At 45.5% G+C, this 19,502-nt stretch overlaps 1 protein-coding gene across 4 annotated transcripts in view; it reads right to left on the minus strand.

Annotated features, from left to right (window-relative positions):
* MINDY4B (MINDY family member 4B) overlaps positions 1-19,502 on the minus strand; it is a 162,797-nt gene that overhangs the window by 14,122 nt on the left and 129,173 nt on the right. For all 4 annotated transcript variants that reach the window (XM_063916052.1, XM_063916049.1, XM_063916050.1 and 1 more), the window contains 2 exons: positions 17,693-17,863; positions 10,678-10,858 (listed from right to left, as the gene is read on the minus strand). In XM_063916052.1, coding sequence (XP_063772122.1) covers positions 10,678-10,858; positions 17,693-17,863 — 352 coding nt within the window. The remainder of the gene's footprint in view (positions 1-10,677; positions 10,859-17,692; positions 17,864-19,502) is intronic.

The raw sequence follows: 19,502 nt of genomic DNA on the forward strand, positions 1-19,502 counted from the left end.
AAATCTAACTAACTGGAGTCTGGAGGAGGGTCATGGGGGGAGGAGCCAGTGCACACCACCTGATCTGGAAAAGCTTTACTTTTTGTGCCCTGTCTCCTGCGGAGCCGCTATTCCCCATGGTCCTTTCAGGAACCCCAGCATCCACTAGGACGATAGAGAAAAAAATGTTATGACAACCGTCCTTGATTTTGTTGTTCTCCACGCTCAGGTGCCGTCCAACAGTCCTGTCTCTCAGCTTTCCCGGAACAGATTCTCTAGTGATACGAGGTTCTCTTCACCTTTCTCTTTGTCACGAGTTTTCTCTGGGTCAGCGACCTTCTTGCAGTGGGACGAGTGGACCCAAGTCTCTCTCTCGGCAACCTTTAGTGCTGTCGTGCTGGTTAACAAAACTTGATACGGTCCTTCCCACCTGTCAATGAGGCAACCTGAGCGTAGAAAATTTCGAATCATCACATAATCCCCAGGTTCAATGTCATGACAATTACTGTTTGGTAGGTCAGGAATCGCAAGGTTTTAGATTCCTTTGCTGGTTTCTCAGTTGCTGGCTCATCCTAACCAAATATTGCACAGTTATTTCATTATTGCACTTCAAATCATCCTGGGGGTCTATCATTACATGGGGTTGTCATCCAAAAAGAACTTCGAAGGGTGATAAGTTAAGCGGGAGTGGTTCTGATGCTGTACATCACTAGTGGCAGTGCTTCTGGCCACAACAGTCCAGTTTCAGCCATCACTTTGCTCTGCTTGTTCTTAATAGTGCTGTTCATTCTCTCCACCTTCGCACTTGCCTGTGGCCGGTATGGAGTATGCAGCTTACTATTAATACCCATCAGTTTTCACGTGACCTGAAAGACTTCATCTGTAAAATGGATACCCCTATCACTTTCAATCATTCTAGGGATACCATATCTACACACAAATTCCTGCACGATTTTCTTTGCAGTGAACATGGCAGAATTTGTGGCAACGGGGAATGCTTCTACCCAGTTTGAAAAGACATCGGTACATACTAACACATACTTTAAATTCCTACAGGGTGGTAACTGTATGAAGTCGATTTGTATTACCTGGAAAGGTCCGTCTGTAGGAGGGATATGGGATGGCTCCGTTGGTATTGTCTTACCAGTATTCTTCCTCAAGCAAGTAAGACATGTCATTGCTTTCTTACCTGCATGAGAAGAGAACCCTGGTACACTCCAGTAGGCTCTTACCAACTTGCACATACCTTCCTTACCCAGATGAGTCAGACCGTGTGCCACCTCAGCTAGGCTTGGGAGATATGCCCTGGGGGCCACTGGCCTACAGTGTCCATCTGTCCAAAGTCCTGAGGACTCCTGACCATATCCCTTCGCCTTCCAGACTGCCTTCTCCTGTAGGGACACAAATTTTGCATTTCGATTAATTGTTGCATGTTTACTGTGTTAAATGTCATCAGTTGTGTGATGTTGGTTTGTATGATGGTGCTTGCTGCTGATTTTGCAACTACGTCTGCCCCGCTGTTACCAAGTGAAATTGGGTCTTGGTTGTAAGTATGTGCTTTACACTTGATAACAGCCACTCTGTCCGGTTCCTGTATGGCTGTCAGAAGCCTCTTGATGTATGACGCATGCGCTACAGGTATGCCAGCTGCCGTCATGAAATTTCTGAGGTGCCACAGGGCCCCAAAATCATGCACCACTCCAAAGGCGTACCTAGAATCCGTGTATATATTAGCTGACTTACCCTTTGCCAACTCACATGCTCTGGTCAGTGCTACCAGCTCAGCAACTTGTGCTAAGTGAGGTGGACCAAGGGGTTCAGCTTCTATGATACCTTCGTCATCTACAACTGCGTATCCGGTGCACAGGTCTCCCGAGTCCGTCTGTCTGTGGCAACTACCATCAGTGTAGAAGGTAAAGTCTACTCCTTCCAGTGGGTTTTCACTGATGTCAGGTCTCGCAGTGAAGGTCTGGTTCAGGTATTCCATACAATCATGCGTATCAGTGTCTGCACTAAATCCTCCTCCACCATCATTCTCATCCTCCACACTTTGTGCATGACCAGGCACACTCGGCAAGTAGGTTGCAGGATTTAGTGTGCTGCAGCTCTTTATGGTGATGTTTACAGGGGCCATCAGTGATAGTTCCCACTTTGTAAACTGAGCGGATGAGACATGTTTGGTTGGAGCTTAGCAACGCTGATACTGCATGTGGTATATTGATGGTCAAGTCGTGTCCTAGCACTACGTCCTCGCTTTTACTTACCAACAAAGCTATGGCTGCAACACTTCGTAGGCAAGTGGAGAGAGACCGTGCTACAGTGTCCAACTGTGCACTGTAGTAGGCTACCGGTCTTCTGGCATCACCATGTTTCTGTGTTAAGACTCCTGCCGCGCACCCAGCGCTTTCAGTACCATACAATTCAAAGGGCTTCTCGTAATCTGGCATCCCCAATGCTGGTGCTTGTGGCAAGCACTGTTTTAGTCTCTCAAACGCCAGCTCAGACTTTTCTGTATGAGAGACCCGTTCTGGTTTGTTCGAGGAGACCATTTCCTGCAAAGGTAGTGCCAGAATAGAGAACCCTGGAATCCAATTCCGACAGTACCCACACATTCCGAGGAAAGTGCGGATCTGTTGCTGAGTTTGCGGCAGAGTCATGTCGCGGATGGCCTGTATTCTATCAGTGGTCAGGTGCCTAAGTCCTTGTGTCAAGCAGTGTCCCAAGTATTTAACCCTAGTCCGGCACAACTGCAACTTATCCTTTGAAACCTTGTGTCCTGTCTGGGAGAGATGAAACAGAAGCTGTTTAGTGTCTGCCAGGGATGACTCGAATGAGTCAGAACACAACAACAAGTCATCAACATATTGTATTAGCACCGACCCACTCTCAGGTTGAAAAGATTGCAAACAGTCATGTAAGGCCTGGGAGAAAATACTTGGGCTGTCAATGAAACCTTGGGAGGACGGGTCCAGGTATATTGTATTCCCCTGTGGGTGAAAGCAAAGAGGTATTGGCTGTCAGAGTGGAGAGGGACAGAAAAGAATGCAATGGCCCTATCGTAATCTCTGCAGGTCTACTCAAAGGGTACTGCTGCACCTTTCCCGTTACTCCCATTGCCAAAATCATTTTACCCGTGGTTGTTACACCTGTGTTTGAATTTAGTACTGATCTGCCAGTCCCTCCTCGGTGGGTACCTCCATGTTTCCCCTCTATGCAGCTCATAATCCCTCCTGTGTGTTCCCTGATCCTGGCTATGTGTTTGGTACCGTGGTTCGTATTCTGGTCTAGGGGATCTATATGTAGTATGTGTCCCATTACTCCTACAATTTTGAGCAAAATGTCCCTCCTTCCTACAAATGTAACACAGTCTTGGTTTTCTCCAATCAACAGGGGCCTGGGGTTTAGTTTGGTTGGACATCCCTTCCAGCTCCTGTATACTTACCAGCATCAACCTATCCCCTTGCGACTCCCTGTGTTTAGTGATATTGCGGTCATGCTCAAGTGCAGACTCTCTCAGTGCAGCTACCGTGATACCCCTCCAATTTGGCAGAGAGGTCTGCACTCTGGTCCTCAATGCCTCCTTTAGTTCATCCATTAGTACAGAGACAGCTACCTCCCTATGGTTGGCATTTTCCTTTATATCCTCTATCCCAGTGTATCTAGCCATTTCCAGTAGTGCTCTATGGAAATACTCGGATGCCATTTCACTTTCCTTCTGTTTTATAGAGAAAATTTTGTTCCACTTAACAACAATAGGGAAATACAATCCTAATTGTATGTTAATTTGACTTACATTCTCTTGGCTGTACTCATCAGTGAGAGGCACTTCTACATCGAGTTTACAATCAGTTATGAATTTTGGGATTTCAATATTTGAGGATAGACTCGCTCTTAGCACTGTCCGCCAATCTTTGAATTCTGACATAATTGATATCAGTTCTGATCGGGACCAAGGACAATGCATTGCAATGTTCCTGATGGGGGTTACTCCCTGATTATCAGTCTTCCCATTGGGGACTGCAATCACCCTGACTGGGTTTAACTCAACCACTTCATTTCTGTTTGTCTCTATAATACGGGGAGCTATTTTCTCTGCATAATGTATAGTTCCGTACTTACCGGTGGACACGACCTCACTCGTTCCTCCACTGGGGGGCATCGCCACTGCTCTCAACGGTTGGGCCGTGCCCACCTGGGTGTCCTGCATGGTAGCTGCTAGAGAGAGTGCTGATATCGTACTAGGCTCATCGTCTTCCTCACAACCTTTGGGAGAATTCAAAATGGGATACAACTTGCAAGGATTAGGGTTAACACATTGATTATGCATTTTGCTATCATTTACCGATGTACCATTGGTTGTAGCAAATATCTCCCCATCGACATATGGCGGTGGTGGTGCACTCACAATCACCTTCCTGTCAGGTTTGGAACTTACTGTGTGAGCCAGCTCCCTTTGCACATCTCCCTTTAGTTGCCACAGATTTAAACAGTTGGTATGTCTGATCCTTTGTTTCCTAGATTTGATCAGACATATCCTAATCCTTACGCTCTGTATTACCTCTGGTTCAAAACTACCCATCCTAGGGAATGATGCCCTATCATCAGCAGTCATACATACCCACTCATCACAAAAAGCCTCCGCATGTGGACCATACTTCCCACACATTATCAACCGAGCTGTCCCCCTGGGCCGCAGCTCCCCAGCCTGAACCCTGGCTGCCAAACGCTTCACGCTTGTGCACTTGGCTCCCATTGCGGACTTTTTTAAACACAATCTCCAAATGCACAACGAAAAACAGTGAAAGTACTTACCGAGTGCTTTCACTCACTCCTGCCCACGCTGGCCTGTACTCCGACCCACTCCAACAGTGGAAAACCCGGTGTACCCAACCTCGGACTCCTATCAGACCCTTCAGCACCGTAATTTCTTTCGGTGGAGGTTCTGTTGGAATATTTTTCCTGAGAGAGTCAGCGAAAAATTACTTTTTCGGTATCTTTCCACTGGAATTTTTATAGGATGAGAAACAGACTATCGATCACCCTTTCCAGTGACTGTCCACCAGGGAGATTTCCTGAAGAGCGAAAAACCCCTTTCTTTACACAATCACGTCTGCGTATTCTTCTACAAAATGCATATGATGACGCAATTTGCGCAAAAGAACGCAAATGGTATCCCGTTGCGCCTCGTATACCACACGGACGTGCGGTCCAATCGCACAGCCTATAGATTTGTTATGTATAAGCCCTACGATCACTATCATGAATTCACTTAGTCCACTTTAGACCACCTAGTTCACTTAGACCACCTAGTCCACTTCAGTCAATACGTAAGGTTGTGAACCTTTCACACCGCGAGCCTCTGCTAACTCAGCGTCTCTCATGGGATCCCAATTTTTGCCGGGGTTCAATACATCCACTCCTACTTTCAGCTCACACAAATACACAATGTTGTTTTTCTGTACAGAAAAATATCACTCCCTTTGATTGATATTCTATCCCAGAGGTAGTACAGTTTAAACAAAATATTATAATAATCTGCTTTTAAAATCGGATAGTTATGTGCTATAGTATAAATGTATTCTATCCCGCCTTAAATTGAATTGCTATTGTGCGGTCATAATTCGCGCTCCCAACTCTACGCAACCTTATGTAAACACGCCACCGTGCGAGTCCTTACGCCACGTGCGCGCTCCTGTACGCTGTCCTCACGTACCGTACCCACGTGTACAAACGTGCGTTCGCAACTCAATGAACCACACTATCACAATAAATGTGAGCAACAAATCTAATATCGCTCACTAACACAACACACAGTTGTTCCGTACACTCGGCTGAAGTCACTCCTCTATTGAGTGTATACCTAAACGTTTAGGCCGGAACTGCGTTTCATGTTTTACAATTACTCCCTTAACACACTATTTCAAATATATATATATATATATATATATATATATATAGCAAATAAATGTATCCGATTTCACACAGATCTATAATGACTCCAATAACCTATGGCAACAATGTGTGAGAATGCATGCAAGGTATCGGTATGCTTTGTGTACGCTTTCGCACCAAAAATTACACACAAATAATAAACTGCTTTTTTCCTGTTTTTCCCTTGGGTTACACCAGCACCTCTAAGACTATACAGCACAGACTTGGTCTAACAACACAAGATAGTTTTGAACACAATGCAAGGTTACTTAAGATGCGTCTCCACCCTTTGTTGCTAGATCAAAGTCTGTGTGGCTTGCAAGTCTATAAGCATGTGGTGAACCGGACAGAGCCCTCAATTGTTAAGTTCATTTATAACTTACAGGAAGAAAATGCAATACCTTAAATACAGAAATGTTCAGGCTGCTGCAACCTCTAATCATGTGTGTGTTAAACCTCTATGAAATGCGTACACATTGCGTAAGCACACCGTCACGCTGTAAGCACAAAATAGCTACACGTGCGGCCTATACACTTTAACCCCTAACAGGAAAGGAATGCTACACCAATTGCATATGTTATGTTGTGGTCCAACGCAGCAACAAATATTTACTTAAAAGGGGGTTCACAGAGAAATACAACAATACAAGAGAAAAAGGCTACAATCAATGGATACATACATTTGTTCGCCTGCGCCACCCGGTTCCGGTCCTCAGTCAATCTGGATAGATGACCTTCAGAGAATAGACTGAGCCCAGCCAGGAGGCTTGGTTTTTATACAATGGTCCAAAGCATGAAACAAAGGAAACTGTAATCTCTTCATCCATAGGTTAAAGGGCTGGTCATTTACAGTACATGAGGGGTCATAGGTCGGTTTGAATAGGTGGGTGATGCCTGGTCCAGGTGCACTTGCAGATGTCCTCCACTGGGTTCCCGCCGAATATCAAGAGTACAGTAAATACAGTGTAATATTAATATTGTACTCTTGCGCATATCTATGCGCAGGAGCGTGCTACTTTCTGCAAACTGCCATCGGAATATTACCCTTGAAATACTGTACAACTGGATACCAAACACCACCTCCTAACCTAATTCTGTCCCCTCATATCCTGTAAAGTTGAATATCTCTATTGTTCCATTTCTTAAGTAAATGTAACTTGCTGGTGTGGTGTGTGTGGGCTATGTGTAAATTATGCACTACGCGGATGAAATGTCAGTTATGTCTTTGTGGCTTTTCCATGCGAATGCGTATGCTACCGTATTTACTCATACCACGCGCTAATACGCAGGACTTCGTGAGCCAATGTACGCAGCGTGCGGGCATGTGCACGCACGGCAGAACAAGCACACGCACGGAGGCCACTCTGTGTGGTGTTTGTACTTGATGCATGTGGGTATAATATTTTCGACTTCGACAAAATATATGTAACATATTCAGTGTCTTTTTTCTACTTGGGAAGGAGTATGGTTCCTCCTACAAAGTGTTTAAACCCCTTTAAAATTAGTCAGTTCATTCTGGCTCCATGGCATCAATTTGTAAGGGGTTAAAGACTGACCTCTTTCTGACAACGGAAATTGTAAAGCTGTCTCTATCCTTATAGACCAGGCATCAACCAGATAACCATGCAATATGATTACCGTAAATTTTATAACTGCAGCATTAGATCATTCAATCCAAATGGTTCTGAATTCATGAACTATGATTCATATCAATCCACAAGTTATTATAATCAAATACCTTGACCTGAGTCCAATCCAAATCGAACTATACTGTGTAATTACTGCAGAGATAGTTTAACCATAGATGCCCAAGGTGAAGGTTGATCCATTACTTCTGCTGTCTGTTGGTAGTTACTATTGTACTACTGCACCTGGTATTTCCAGGTGGTCTTCCATCCAAGTACTAACCAGGTGGTCTCCCATGCAAGTACTAACCAGGTGGTCTCCCATCCAAGTACTAACCAGGTGGTCTCCATCCAAGTACTAACCAGGTGGTCTCCCTTCCAAGTACTAACCATGATTCATGATCCTACTCTGTATGCATTTTTAATACCCATCCTTCTCAGCACAGCATAGTTTTCCCAAGTTGTAAAACTGCACCTTCGCGCTCCCAACTCTACGCAACCTTATGTAAACACGCCACCGTGCGAGTCCTTACGCCACGTGCGCGCTCCTGTACGCTGTCCTCACGTACCGTACCCACGTGTACAAACGTGCGTTCGCAACTCAATGAACCACACTATCACAATAAATGTGAGCAACAAATCTAATATCGCTCACTAACACAACACACAGTTGTTCCGTACACTCGGCTGAAGTCACTCCTCTATTGAGTGTATACCTAAACGTTTAGGCCGGAACTGCGTTTCATGTTTTACAATTACTCCCTTAACACACTATTTCAAATATATATATATATATATATATATATATATATAGCAAATAAATGTATCCGATTTCACACAGATCTATAATGACTCCAATAACCTATGGCAACAATGTGTGAGAATGCATGCAAGGTATCGGTATGCTTTGTGTACGCTTTCGCACCAAAAATTACACACAAATAATAAACTGCTTTTTTCCTGTTTTTCCCTTGGGTTACACCAGCACCTCTAAGACTATACAGCACAGACTTGGTCTAACAACACAAGATAGTTTTGAACACAATGCAAGGTTACTTAAGATGCGTCTCCACCCTTTGTTGCTAGATCAAAGTCTGTGTGGCTTGCAAGTCTATAAGCATGTGGTGAACCGGACAGAGCCCTCAATTGTTAAGTTCATTTATAACTTACAGGAAGAAAATGCAATACCTTAAATACAGAAATGTTCAGGCTGCTGCAACCTCTAATCATGTGTGTGTTAAACCTCTATGAAATGCGTACACATTGCGTAAGCACACCGTCACGCTGTAAGCACAAAATAGCTACACGTGCGGCCTATACACTTTAACCCCTAACAGGAAAGGAATGCTACACCAATTGCATATGTTATGTTGTGGTCCAACGCAGCAACAAATATTTACTTAAAAGGGGGTTCACAGAGAAATACAACAATACAAGAGAAAAAGGCTACAATCAATGGATACATACATTTGTTCGCCTGCGCCACCCGGTTCCGGTCCTCAGTCAATCTGGATAGATGACCTTCAGAGAATAGACTGAGCCCAGCCAGGAGGCTTGGTTTTTATACAATGGTCCAAAGCATGAAACAAAGGAAACTGTAATCTCTTCATCCATAGGTTAAAGGGCTGGTCATTTACAGTACATGAGGGGTCATAGGTCGGTTTGAATAGGTGGGTGATGCCTGGTCCAGGTGCACTTGCAGATGTCCTCCACTGGGTTCCCGCCGAATATCAAGAGTACAGTAAATACAGTGTAATATTAATATTGTACTCTTGCGCATATCTATGCGCAGGAGCGTGCTACTTTCTGCAAACTGCCATCGGAATATTACCCTTGAAATACTGTACAACTGGATACCAAACACCACCTCCTAACCTAATTCTGTCCCCTCATATCCTGTAAAGTTGAATATCTCTATTGTTCCATTTCTTAAGTAAATGTAACTTGCTGGTGTGGTGTGTGTGGGCTATGTGTAAATTATGCACTACGCGGATGAAATGTCAGTTATGTCTTTGTGGCTTTTCCATGCGAATGCGTATGCTACCGTATTTACTCATACCACGCGCTAATACGCAGGACTTCGTGAGCCAATGTACGCAGCGTGCGGGCATGTGCACGCACGGCAGAACAAGCACACGCACGGAGGCCACTCTGTGTGGTGTTTGTACTTGATGCATGTGGGTATAATATTTTCGACTTCGACAAAATATATGTAACATATTCAGTGTCTTTTTTCTACTTGGGAAGGAGTATGGTTCCTCCTACAAAGTGTTTAAACCCCTTTAAAATTAGTCAGTTCATTCTGGCTCCATGGCATCAATTTGTAAGGGGTTAAAGACTGACCTCTTTCTGACAACGGAAATTGTAAAGCTGTCTCTATCCTTATAGACCAGGCATCAACCAGATAACCATGCAATATGATTACCGTAAATTTTATAACTGCAGCATTAGATCATTCAATCCAAATGGTTCTGAATTCATGAACTATGATTCATATCAATCCACAAGTTATTATAATCAAATACCTTGACCTGAGTCCAATCCAAATCGAACTATACTGTGTAATTACTGCAGAGATAGTTTAACCATAGATGCCCAAGGTGAAGGTTGATCCATTACTTCTGCTGTCTGTTGGTAGTTACTATTGTACTACTGCACCTGGTATTTCCAGGTGGTCTTCCATCCAAGTACTAACCAGGTGGTCTCCCATGCAAGTACTAACCAGGTGGTCTCCCATCCAAGTACTAACCAGGTGGTCTCCATCCAAGTACTAACCAGGTGGTCTCCCTTCCAAGTACTAACCATGATTCATGATCCTACTCTGTATGCATTTTTAATACCCATCCTTCTCAGCACAGCATAGTTTTCCCAAGTTGTAAAACTGCACCTTCCTGAGTGATTTGCTAGTACCTGTGGATGAGGCCCACAGTGTGCAGATATTAATGCACAATTTTTAATGACCTACCTAGTGAGGGGCCTGACCGAAAGTACACAATTGTCCCTGCACATATTCAGAAAAAACGAATGATACAATTCCAATGAACTAATTGCACTCCGTTCATTTTAGATTTCTTAAACTTTACTGTTTTACAATAAATATGAAATTATACCATCAAGGTGTGACTACATGATCAGTACATACCAATTGTCAGATGCGCTGTTTTGATTTGGGTAAACTGCCCACTGTAGAAATATAGATCAAATATGTGTTCCATTTTCCAATCACATAAGAGAGATGTGTTTGTTCCAAAAAGAACACTGTAGGTGCCATTAATATAGCACAGCCAGATAGGAAACTTTGGAGTTTTTAGCATGCTTCCCACCTGCAGACAAATGTTAATAGATGTCAGTATGTCATTGTAGTGTAAGCACCTTTACGAGTGAATACCAGTATGATACAGATTTCAGAAGGTTATAAGACATTCTATCTATGTTGACCAAAGGTGACACGTTTGCCCTTATATTCTGCAATTCCATTGGACAGTTAGGTATTTTACATCTAATTTGTCACACTGTAGTGTGCATGGGGCCAAAACAATTGCTAAACCCAGTTAAAAATTGATCAGAATAATTTAGATGTTTGCCGGGGCAGTTGGTAAATTCTGTCAGAAAGTGAATCCATCTGATTATATATGTGGCCATCATCTGACCATGCTAAATGAGCCCGTACAAGCAGCAAACATTCACAATCTGCTGAAGTACCGCTGTCCCACCAGTGGTGCTGCTCTCCCCAGTGGTGCTATTCTGCAATGCTCCTGTCAGTCTGGTCCCATGTTCTGTTGATGGTGCTGCAAGGTTGTGGTAACTGCCTAATTCAGCAGCTATTGGCTGCACCTCTGACCAGGGCTGGTGCTAGGGTGCCCCCCTGCAAACTAAAAATGTGTGCCTCCTACAAATGGGAGAGGCAGTGGGTGGTGCTGGGGATAGGCAGTGGTGATGCTGAGAATAAGTAGTGGGTAACAGGCATTGGGTAGCTCTGGGGAGAGATAGTGGGTGACAGGCAGTGGGAAATGCTAGGGAGAGGTAGAGGGTGACAGGAAGAACGAGAGAGGGAGTGGGTGGTGAGAAGAGTCAGGAGATGACGTAGAGAGGGTGAAGGAGAGAGGCAGTGGGTGACAGTAAGAGGCAGGAGGTAACAGGTAGAGAGTGACAGGGAGATGGTGACAGGCAGTGTATGACAGGAAGAGGGTAACAGGGAAAGGCTGTGGGTTACAGGAGAGAGTCGGTTACAGGGAGAGGCAGTGTGTGACGCTGGGGAGAGGTAGAGGGTGACAGGGAAAACGAGACAGGGAGAGGGAGTAGGTGATGATGACAGACACGGTGATGGGGAGAGGATGACAGGAGAGATGGTGACTGGCAGTGGGCGACAGGGAGAGGGTGACAGGGAAAGGCAGTGGGTGACAGGGAAAGGCAGTGGGTGACAGGGAAAGGCAGTGGGTAATAGATAGAAGGTGACAGGAGAGAGAGTGACAGGGAGTGACTTGGTGATGGGAAGAGGCAGTGGGAATAGCGGCTGGCGCAGAGGAAGGGAAGAGAGGCTGGTGCAGACAGAGGATGGGCGGAAAGGCGAGCACACAGGAAGTGAAGAGAGGCTAGCATATAGGAATGGAAAACAGGCTGGTTCAAACAGAGGTTGGGAAGAGAGAATGACACCACGTGGCCAATGGACAAGGCCCCCTATCATACAGAGTGTATATGCCACATTAATCTACATATACAGTATGTATACACTACCCTCCATGTCCTATGGATATATGAATGGATACCATACATGCACATGCCCTCTGTCCTGCACAAAGTCCCATTTTCACTTTATACAGCCAGAGAGAGAGAACCACATTCCATTATACAGAGGTCATATTGGACACAGCCTGCACTGCAGTGTCCAAATGTAAGCGAGGGCATTTCCCAAGCTCTGTCACACAGTACCCAAATCTGGGGATATAGGGGGTAATTCCAAGTTGATCGCAGCAGGAAATTTTTTAGCAGTTGGGCAAAACCATGTGCACTGGAGGGGAGGTAGATATAACATTTGCAGAGAGAGTTTGATTTGGGTGGGTTATTTTGTTTCTGTGCAGGATAAATACTGGCTGCTTTATTTTTACACTGCAATTTAGATTGCAGATTGAACTCACCACACCCAAATCTATCTCTCTCTGCACATGTTATATCTGCCCCCCCCCCTGCAGTGCACATGGCTTTGCCCAATTGCAAACAAACTTGAAGCTGCGATCAACTCAGAATTACCCCCATAGTCAGGATCCTGGCGGTCAGGATCTCAACCAAATCTGCCCAATGTTAAGTTAAAGAGTACCTCCATTTACCCCAGCATTCAGTTACACAGTAGCCACAGCCACCCCAGCTCACATCCATCATATCTTCCAAAGCTCTCACCCAGAGTATTACTCTCATCAGGCCCAACTCTCACCCACTGAGTACTAACCACATCCTCCCCAGTCATAGTATCTATCATATTCTCCCAGCTCTCACCCAGAGAGTACTACCCCAATCTGGTCCAGCTTTCTCCCAGAGAGTGCTACCCCCATCAGGCCCAGCTCTCACCAAGAGTACAACCTCATCTTCCCTAGGCAAAATACCTAAACTATACTCCCCACCTCTCTCCCAGAGAGTACTTCCTCCATCCCCGCTAGCTCTCAATCAGAGTACTACTCCCATCCTCCACAGCTCTCATCCAGAGTGTATGACCCCCATCCTCCAAACCTCTCACCCAGAAAGCACTACCCCATAATCCATACCTCTCAGCCAAAGTAGTAGCCTCATCCTCCCCCAGCTAGAGTGTACTAACTCCACTCTCCCCAGTCAAAGTACCTACCTTATCCTCCACAGCTCTCAACCAGAGAGAACTACCAGTATCTGGCCTAGCTCTCACCATCCTCCCCACCCAGATTCCCCAAAGCTCTCACCCAGACAGCACTGCTCCCATCCTCCTCTGCTCTTAGCCAGAGTACTACTGCCATCCTCCCAAGCCAGAGTACTACCCCCGATCCTCCCAGCTTTAATCCAGAACGTACAGCACCCATCCTCCCCACATTTCACCCAGAGAGCACTACCCCCCCATCCTCCCCATCTCTCAGCCAAAGTACTACCTCCATCCTCCCTAGAGAATACTACTCTCATCCTAGGCAGCCAGAGAGCACTACTCCCATCCTCCCCAGCCAGAGTACTACCCCAATCCTCCCCAAGCAGAGTACTACCCCCATCCTTCCCAGCCAGAAGGACCTATACTGCAAGTGCTCCAAGGAGACCTCCCAGCACTGCCCAAGCTGTATAGAAAATTTCCTGGGACCCCCGGTACTATAGTATCTCACTTCACAGTGTTCAGCAGTGTATGCAGACTGCAGTGTCCCACTGAACAGACTCCAGCTGCACAGACTCCAGCACTGAGTGGCCACCAGTGGCGGATTTAGCGGGGGGCGATTAGGGCGAACGCCCCTCCTACACATACCGGCACCGGGATAGAGGCCGGGTCCCGCCGCGGTGTTGGGAACGGGGTGGAGAGCGGTGCAGCGCGGCGGGGGAAGGGGAGAGAGAGAGCGTCCTGACGCGTGTACAGGGAGGAGGGGGCGTGGTCAGAACAGAGGCCGGCGGGGACAGACTACAGTGATTGTATACACTGCTGCCTCTGCTGTCCGTTCTGACCACGCCCCCTCCTCCCTGTACGCGCGTCAGGACGCTCTCTCTCTCCCCTTCCCCCGCCGCGCTGCACCGCTCTCCGCCCCGTTCCCAACACCGGGGCGGGACCCGGCCTCCATCCCGACTCCTCATGCTGCTGCGGACAAAATATGAGTAGGTGTCAGTGTATGCCATGTCTCCTCCCCTCCAAGCTAAAGTGTGTGTGTGTGTGTGTGTGTGTGTGTGTGTGTGTGTGTGTGTGTGTGTGTGTGTCATATCTTCCACCCCCCCTTCTCCTCCTAGCTTGCTAGCTAAAGTGTGTGTGTGTGTGTGTGTGTGTCATATCTTCCACCCCCCCTTCTCCTCCTAGCTTGCTAGCTAAAGTGTGTGTGCCATGTCTCCCCTCCTAACTAAAGCGTCTGTGTTCCATGTCTCCCCCCTCCCCTCCTAGCTTAAGTGTCTGTGTGCATTTCTCCCCCCTCTTCTCCTAACTAAAGTGTATGATATGTCCCCCCTCCTAGCTAAAGTGTGTGTGTGCCACGTCTCCCCCCTGTGTTTTTTTTCCTCACTGCCCCAGTGTAAGTTAATATGGGGGTAGGATTCCCCTTGCCCCCAGTGCCTGCATTATTTTGGCTCATTCAGTGTACTGTAATGTGAATTTCGGCTCATTCAGTGTGCTATAATGTGAATTTCTGCTCATTCAGTGTGCTATAATGTGAATTTCGGCTCATTCAGTGTGCTACAATGTGAATGTCGGCTCATTCAGTGTGCTATAATGTGAATTTCGGCTCATTCAGTGTGCTACAATGTGAATGTCGGCTCATTCGGTGTGCTATAATGTGAATTTCGGCTCATTCAGTGTGCTACAATGTGAATTTCAGCTCATACAGTGTGCTACAATGTGAATTTCGGCTCATACAGTGTGCTATAATGTGAATTTCGGCTCATTCAGTGTGCTATAATGTGAATTTCGGCTCATTCAGTGTGCTACAATGTGAATTTTGGCTCAGTGTGCTACAATGTGAATTTAGGCTCATTCAGTGTGCTGTAATCTGAATTTCGGCTCATTCAGTGTGCTGTAATCTGAATTTCGGCTCATTCAGTGTGCTGTAATCTGAATTTCGGCTCATTCAGTGTGCTACAATGTGAATTTCAGCTCATTCAGTGTGCTACAATGTGAATTTCAGCTCATTCAGTGTGCTATAATGTGAATTTTGGCTCATACAGTGTGCTATAATGTGAATTTCGGCTCATTTAGTGTGCTATAATGTGAATTTCGGCTCATTCTGTGTGCTATAGAAACATAGAATTTGTCGGCAGATAAGAACCACTTGGCCCATCTAGTCTGCCCCTTTTTTTTTTTTACATTATTTTTATCTCTAACCTTATTTGATCCTTATTTCTTTGTAAGGAGATCCTTATGTCTATCCCATGCATGTTTAAATTGCCCTACTGTCTTAGCCTCTACCACCCATGATGGAAGGAATGGCGATTCGCCAGTCTGTATCACCAGTGCGCAGGGTTCTCTCCACTAACTGGCAACATTTTATTAGTAATGGCAACAATAGGAAATTTTAGAAGCGAACGGGAAGGGCATTACTAAGTGGGAGGGGCTATGATTAGGGGGAGGAGTCATCATTCTTAAACCGCCCCCCCTAAAAGTTAAGTCTAGATCCGCCACTGGTGGCCACCATGCTCTACCTGGGCCTCGCAGCCCATGGGAGGGAGCATGGCTTGCAGAGGGGGCAGGGCTTCAGCCACTGTATGAATGCTGTAGCAGGAGAAAAACTTTTCCTGTCTACAGCAGCAGCATTGCCTGGGGTTCGTATTGGCACTCGGCTGAGATGCCTTGATACTGTTGCCTGCCATACTGTTTGACAGGCGCCACCCAGCAGCAGCAGTGGATAGCAGTGGAGCACGGAGAGCACCTTTGTAGCCCGGCACCTCTCTGCATTGCTGCCCTCGCTGAGCAGATCGCGCCAACTGTGCCTGTGACTGTCTTATTTAAGTCTGATCCACAGTGCATTTTGAACCAGAACCTTAGTGTTATATTTATGGTGTTAGAGCCTGTGTCAGTTTTCCTGTGTTAGATTTCTCGTGTCTGATTCTTGTGCTATATTGAAATCCTGCTCTTGCATTACTATACAGCACAGGTTCTCAGATGCGATCCCCAGGACCTCACACATGTAGGGCAGATGTATTAAGTTTGGAGACGGCATAAGGAAGTGATAAACCAGTGATAAGTGCAAGGTGATAAACGCACCATCCAATCAGCTTCTAACTGTTAATTTACAAATTGGAGCTGATTGACTGGTTCATTTATCACCTTGCACATATCACTGGTTTATCACTTCCTTATGCCTTTTCCAGGTTAATTCATCTGCCCCACAGTTCATGTTTTCCAGGTGACCTGTGGATATTGAAAGTGTGACAGCTGGTGATACACAGTGCACCTGCCAGGTGACCTGGAAAACATGAACTGCATTGGGTCTTGAATATCTGAGTTTGAGAACCACTGCTCTACAGCAGTGGTTCTCAAACTCGGTCCTCAGGACCCCACACGGTGCATATTTTGCAGGTAACCCAGCAAGTGCACAGGTTTATTAATTACTCACTGACACATTTTAAAAGGTCCACAGGTGGAGCTAATTATGTCACTTGTGATTCTGTGAGGAGACCTGCAAAACATGCACCGTGTGGGGTCCTGAGGACCGAGTTTGAGAACCTGTGCTCTACAGTATTCAGCTCCAGTGCTATGCAGAATACCTGCTCAGCAATGCTCTACAGCAGCAAGTTTCCTTGTTCATTTATTGGTTCCTGTGTCTCACCTCGTTGCTTCCACGCAGCCCAATACTATGTTATTACTATCACCCCTTGTTCCTATATCTTATACCTACAGCAGTATTGCATTTGGAGTTATTCATTCCTGTTTTGATATCAGCTTATTCTTGAACTGTAAATCATCTCCTTTCAACTATACCCCAGTGGTGCTAGCATTTGGCAGGCACACACAGCCGAAATACTAGAGGCATGACAAAACAGTGAGATCTGTTTTTCTATTTGAATGATATAGATGTATTAACCTGGAGAAGGCATAAGGAACTGATAAACCAGTGATGAGTGCAAGGTGATAAACGCACCAGCCAATCAGCTCCTAACTGTCAATTGCATATTGGAGCTGATTGGCTGGTGCATTTATCACCTTGCACTTATCACTGGTTTATCACTTCCTTATGCCATCTCCAGGTTTATACATCTACCCCATTGTGCAATTCCCCTTCTTTATTGCTCTGTGTTCTTACTGTTTTATATTATTCATGTGAATGTATGCTTATGTTATCTGCATTCATTTGACTGCTTTTCTTCATTATTTGTTATGTTTAACCAAGTGTTATTGTTGCCAACTTTTCTATTTATTATTTGTTTTTTGTACCATTTGTTTGTGTATTAAGATAAATCTTTTCAAATAAAAATACTCAATTAGGAAAAAAGAACAGTGGATTCTTTCAGATCGTGTCACTCACCTGGGGAAGTTTGTCCTGTTCCATTTCCTCCCTGCTCCAATGTAAGTAGCCCACATCACTGCGTGTCAGTACTCCATGATGCTTCTGCTCCGATTTCTGGTCATCCAGTAATTGGTCCCCGTTAAATACCTGTGGACTTGCTCTACCAGTTAGCATCAGGTTCAAGACTGCCTGCAAGTAAAACAGTTAAACTTGAAGGATTACCAAATTGTCTGCAGAAAATACATATCAATTTACTAATTAATAGGCAATGAAAAATGATGGAGTCCTAGAGACACACTTTAATTGACATAAACACAGCACTGAATTTTCTAATGATAACCTAACCTCATTTGCATTTTGAGGCAGATGACCTCAATCAAAGTACTGATTGGTGTAAAAGACACGATTATGTAATTCTTATACAATTATTGGTCCGATTTATCAATAATCGAGTGCTCAGCTATTTTTTTTTTTTGGTGTGCTGCAAATGTTCTCAAACGCAATCGTCAAGGCACCCCAATGATCCTGGTATTAAGTAAGTTTATCCATGCTTGGGCACAGGTGACCTAATTATCACTAGAGATGAGCGCCGGAAATTTTTCGGGTTTTGTGTTTTGGTTTTGGGTTCGGTTCCGCGGCCGTGTTTTGGGTTCGACCGCGTTTTGGCAAAACCTCACCGAATTTTTTTTGTCGGATTCGGGTGTGTTTTGGATTCGGGTGTTTTTTTCAAAAAACCCTAAAAAACAGCTTAAATCATAGAATTTGGGGGTCATTTTGATCCCAAAGTATTATTAACCTCAAAAACCATAATTTACACTCATTTTCAGTCTATTCTGAATACCTCACACCTCACAATATTATTTTTAGTCCTAAAATTTGCACCGAGGTCGCTGTGTGAGTAAGATAAGCGACCCTAGTGGCCGACACAAACACCGGGCCCATCTAGGAGTGGCACTGCAGTGTCACGCAGGATGGCCCTTCCAAAAAACCCTCCCCAAACAGCACATGACGCAAAGAAAAAAAGAGGCGCAATGAGGTAGCTGACTGTGTGAGTAAGATAAGCGACCCTAGTGGCCGACACAAACACCGGGCCCATCTAGGAGTGGCACTGCAGTGTCACGCAGGATGGCCCTTCCAAAAAACCCTCCCCAAACAGCACATGACGCAAAGAAAAAAAGAGGCGCAATGAGGTAGCTGACTGTGTGAGTAAGATAAGCGACCCTAGTGGCCGACACAAACACCGGGCCCATCTAGGAGTGGCACTGCAGTGTCACGCAGGATGGCCCTTCCAAAAAACCCTCCCCAAACAGCACATGACGCAAAGAAAAAAAGAGGCGCAATGAGGTAGCTGACTGTGTGAGTAAGATAAGCGACCCTAGTGGCCGACACAAACACCGGGCCCATCTAGGAGTGGCACTGCAGTGTCACGCAGGATGGCCCTTCCAAAAAACCCTCCCCAAACAGCACATGACGCAAAGAAAAAAAGAGGCGCAATGAGGTAGCTGACTGTGTGAGTAAGATAAGCGACCCTAGTGGCCGACACAAACACCGGGCCCATCTAGGAGTGGCACTGCAGTGTCACGCAGGATGGCCCTTCCAAAAAACCCTACCCAAAAAGCACATGACGCAAAGAAAAAAAGAGGCGCAATGAGGTAGCTGACTGTGTGAGTAAGATAAGCGACCCTAGTGGCCGACACAAACACCGGGCCCATCTAGGAGTGGCACTGCAGTGTCACGCAGGATGGCCCTTCCAAAAAACCCTCCCCAAACAGCACATGACGCAAAGAAAAAAAGAGGCGCAATGAGGTAGCTGACTGTGTGAGTAAGA

This window comes from Pseudophryne corroboree, chromosome 4 (genome assembly GCF_028390025.1).
Source record: "Pseudophryne corroboree isolate aPseCor3 chromosome 4, aPseCor3.hap2, whole genome shotgun sequence".
NCBI classification, from domain to species: domain Eukaryota; kingdom Metazoa; phylum Chordata; class Amphibia; order Anura; family Myobatrachidae; genus Pseudophryne; species Pseudophryne corroboree.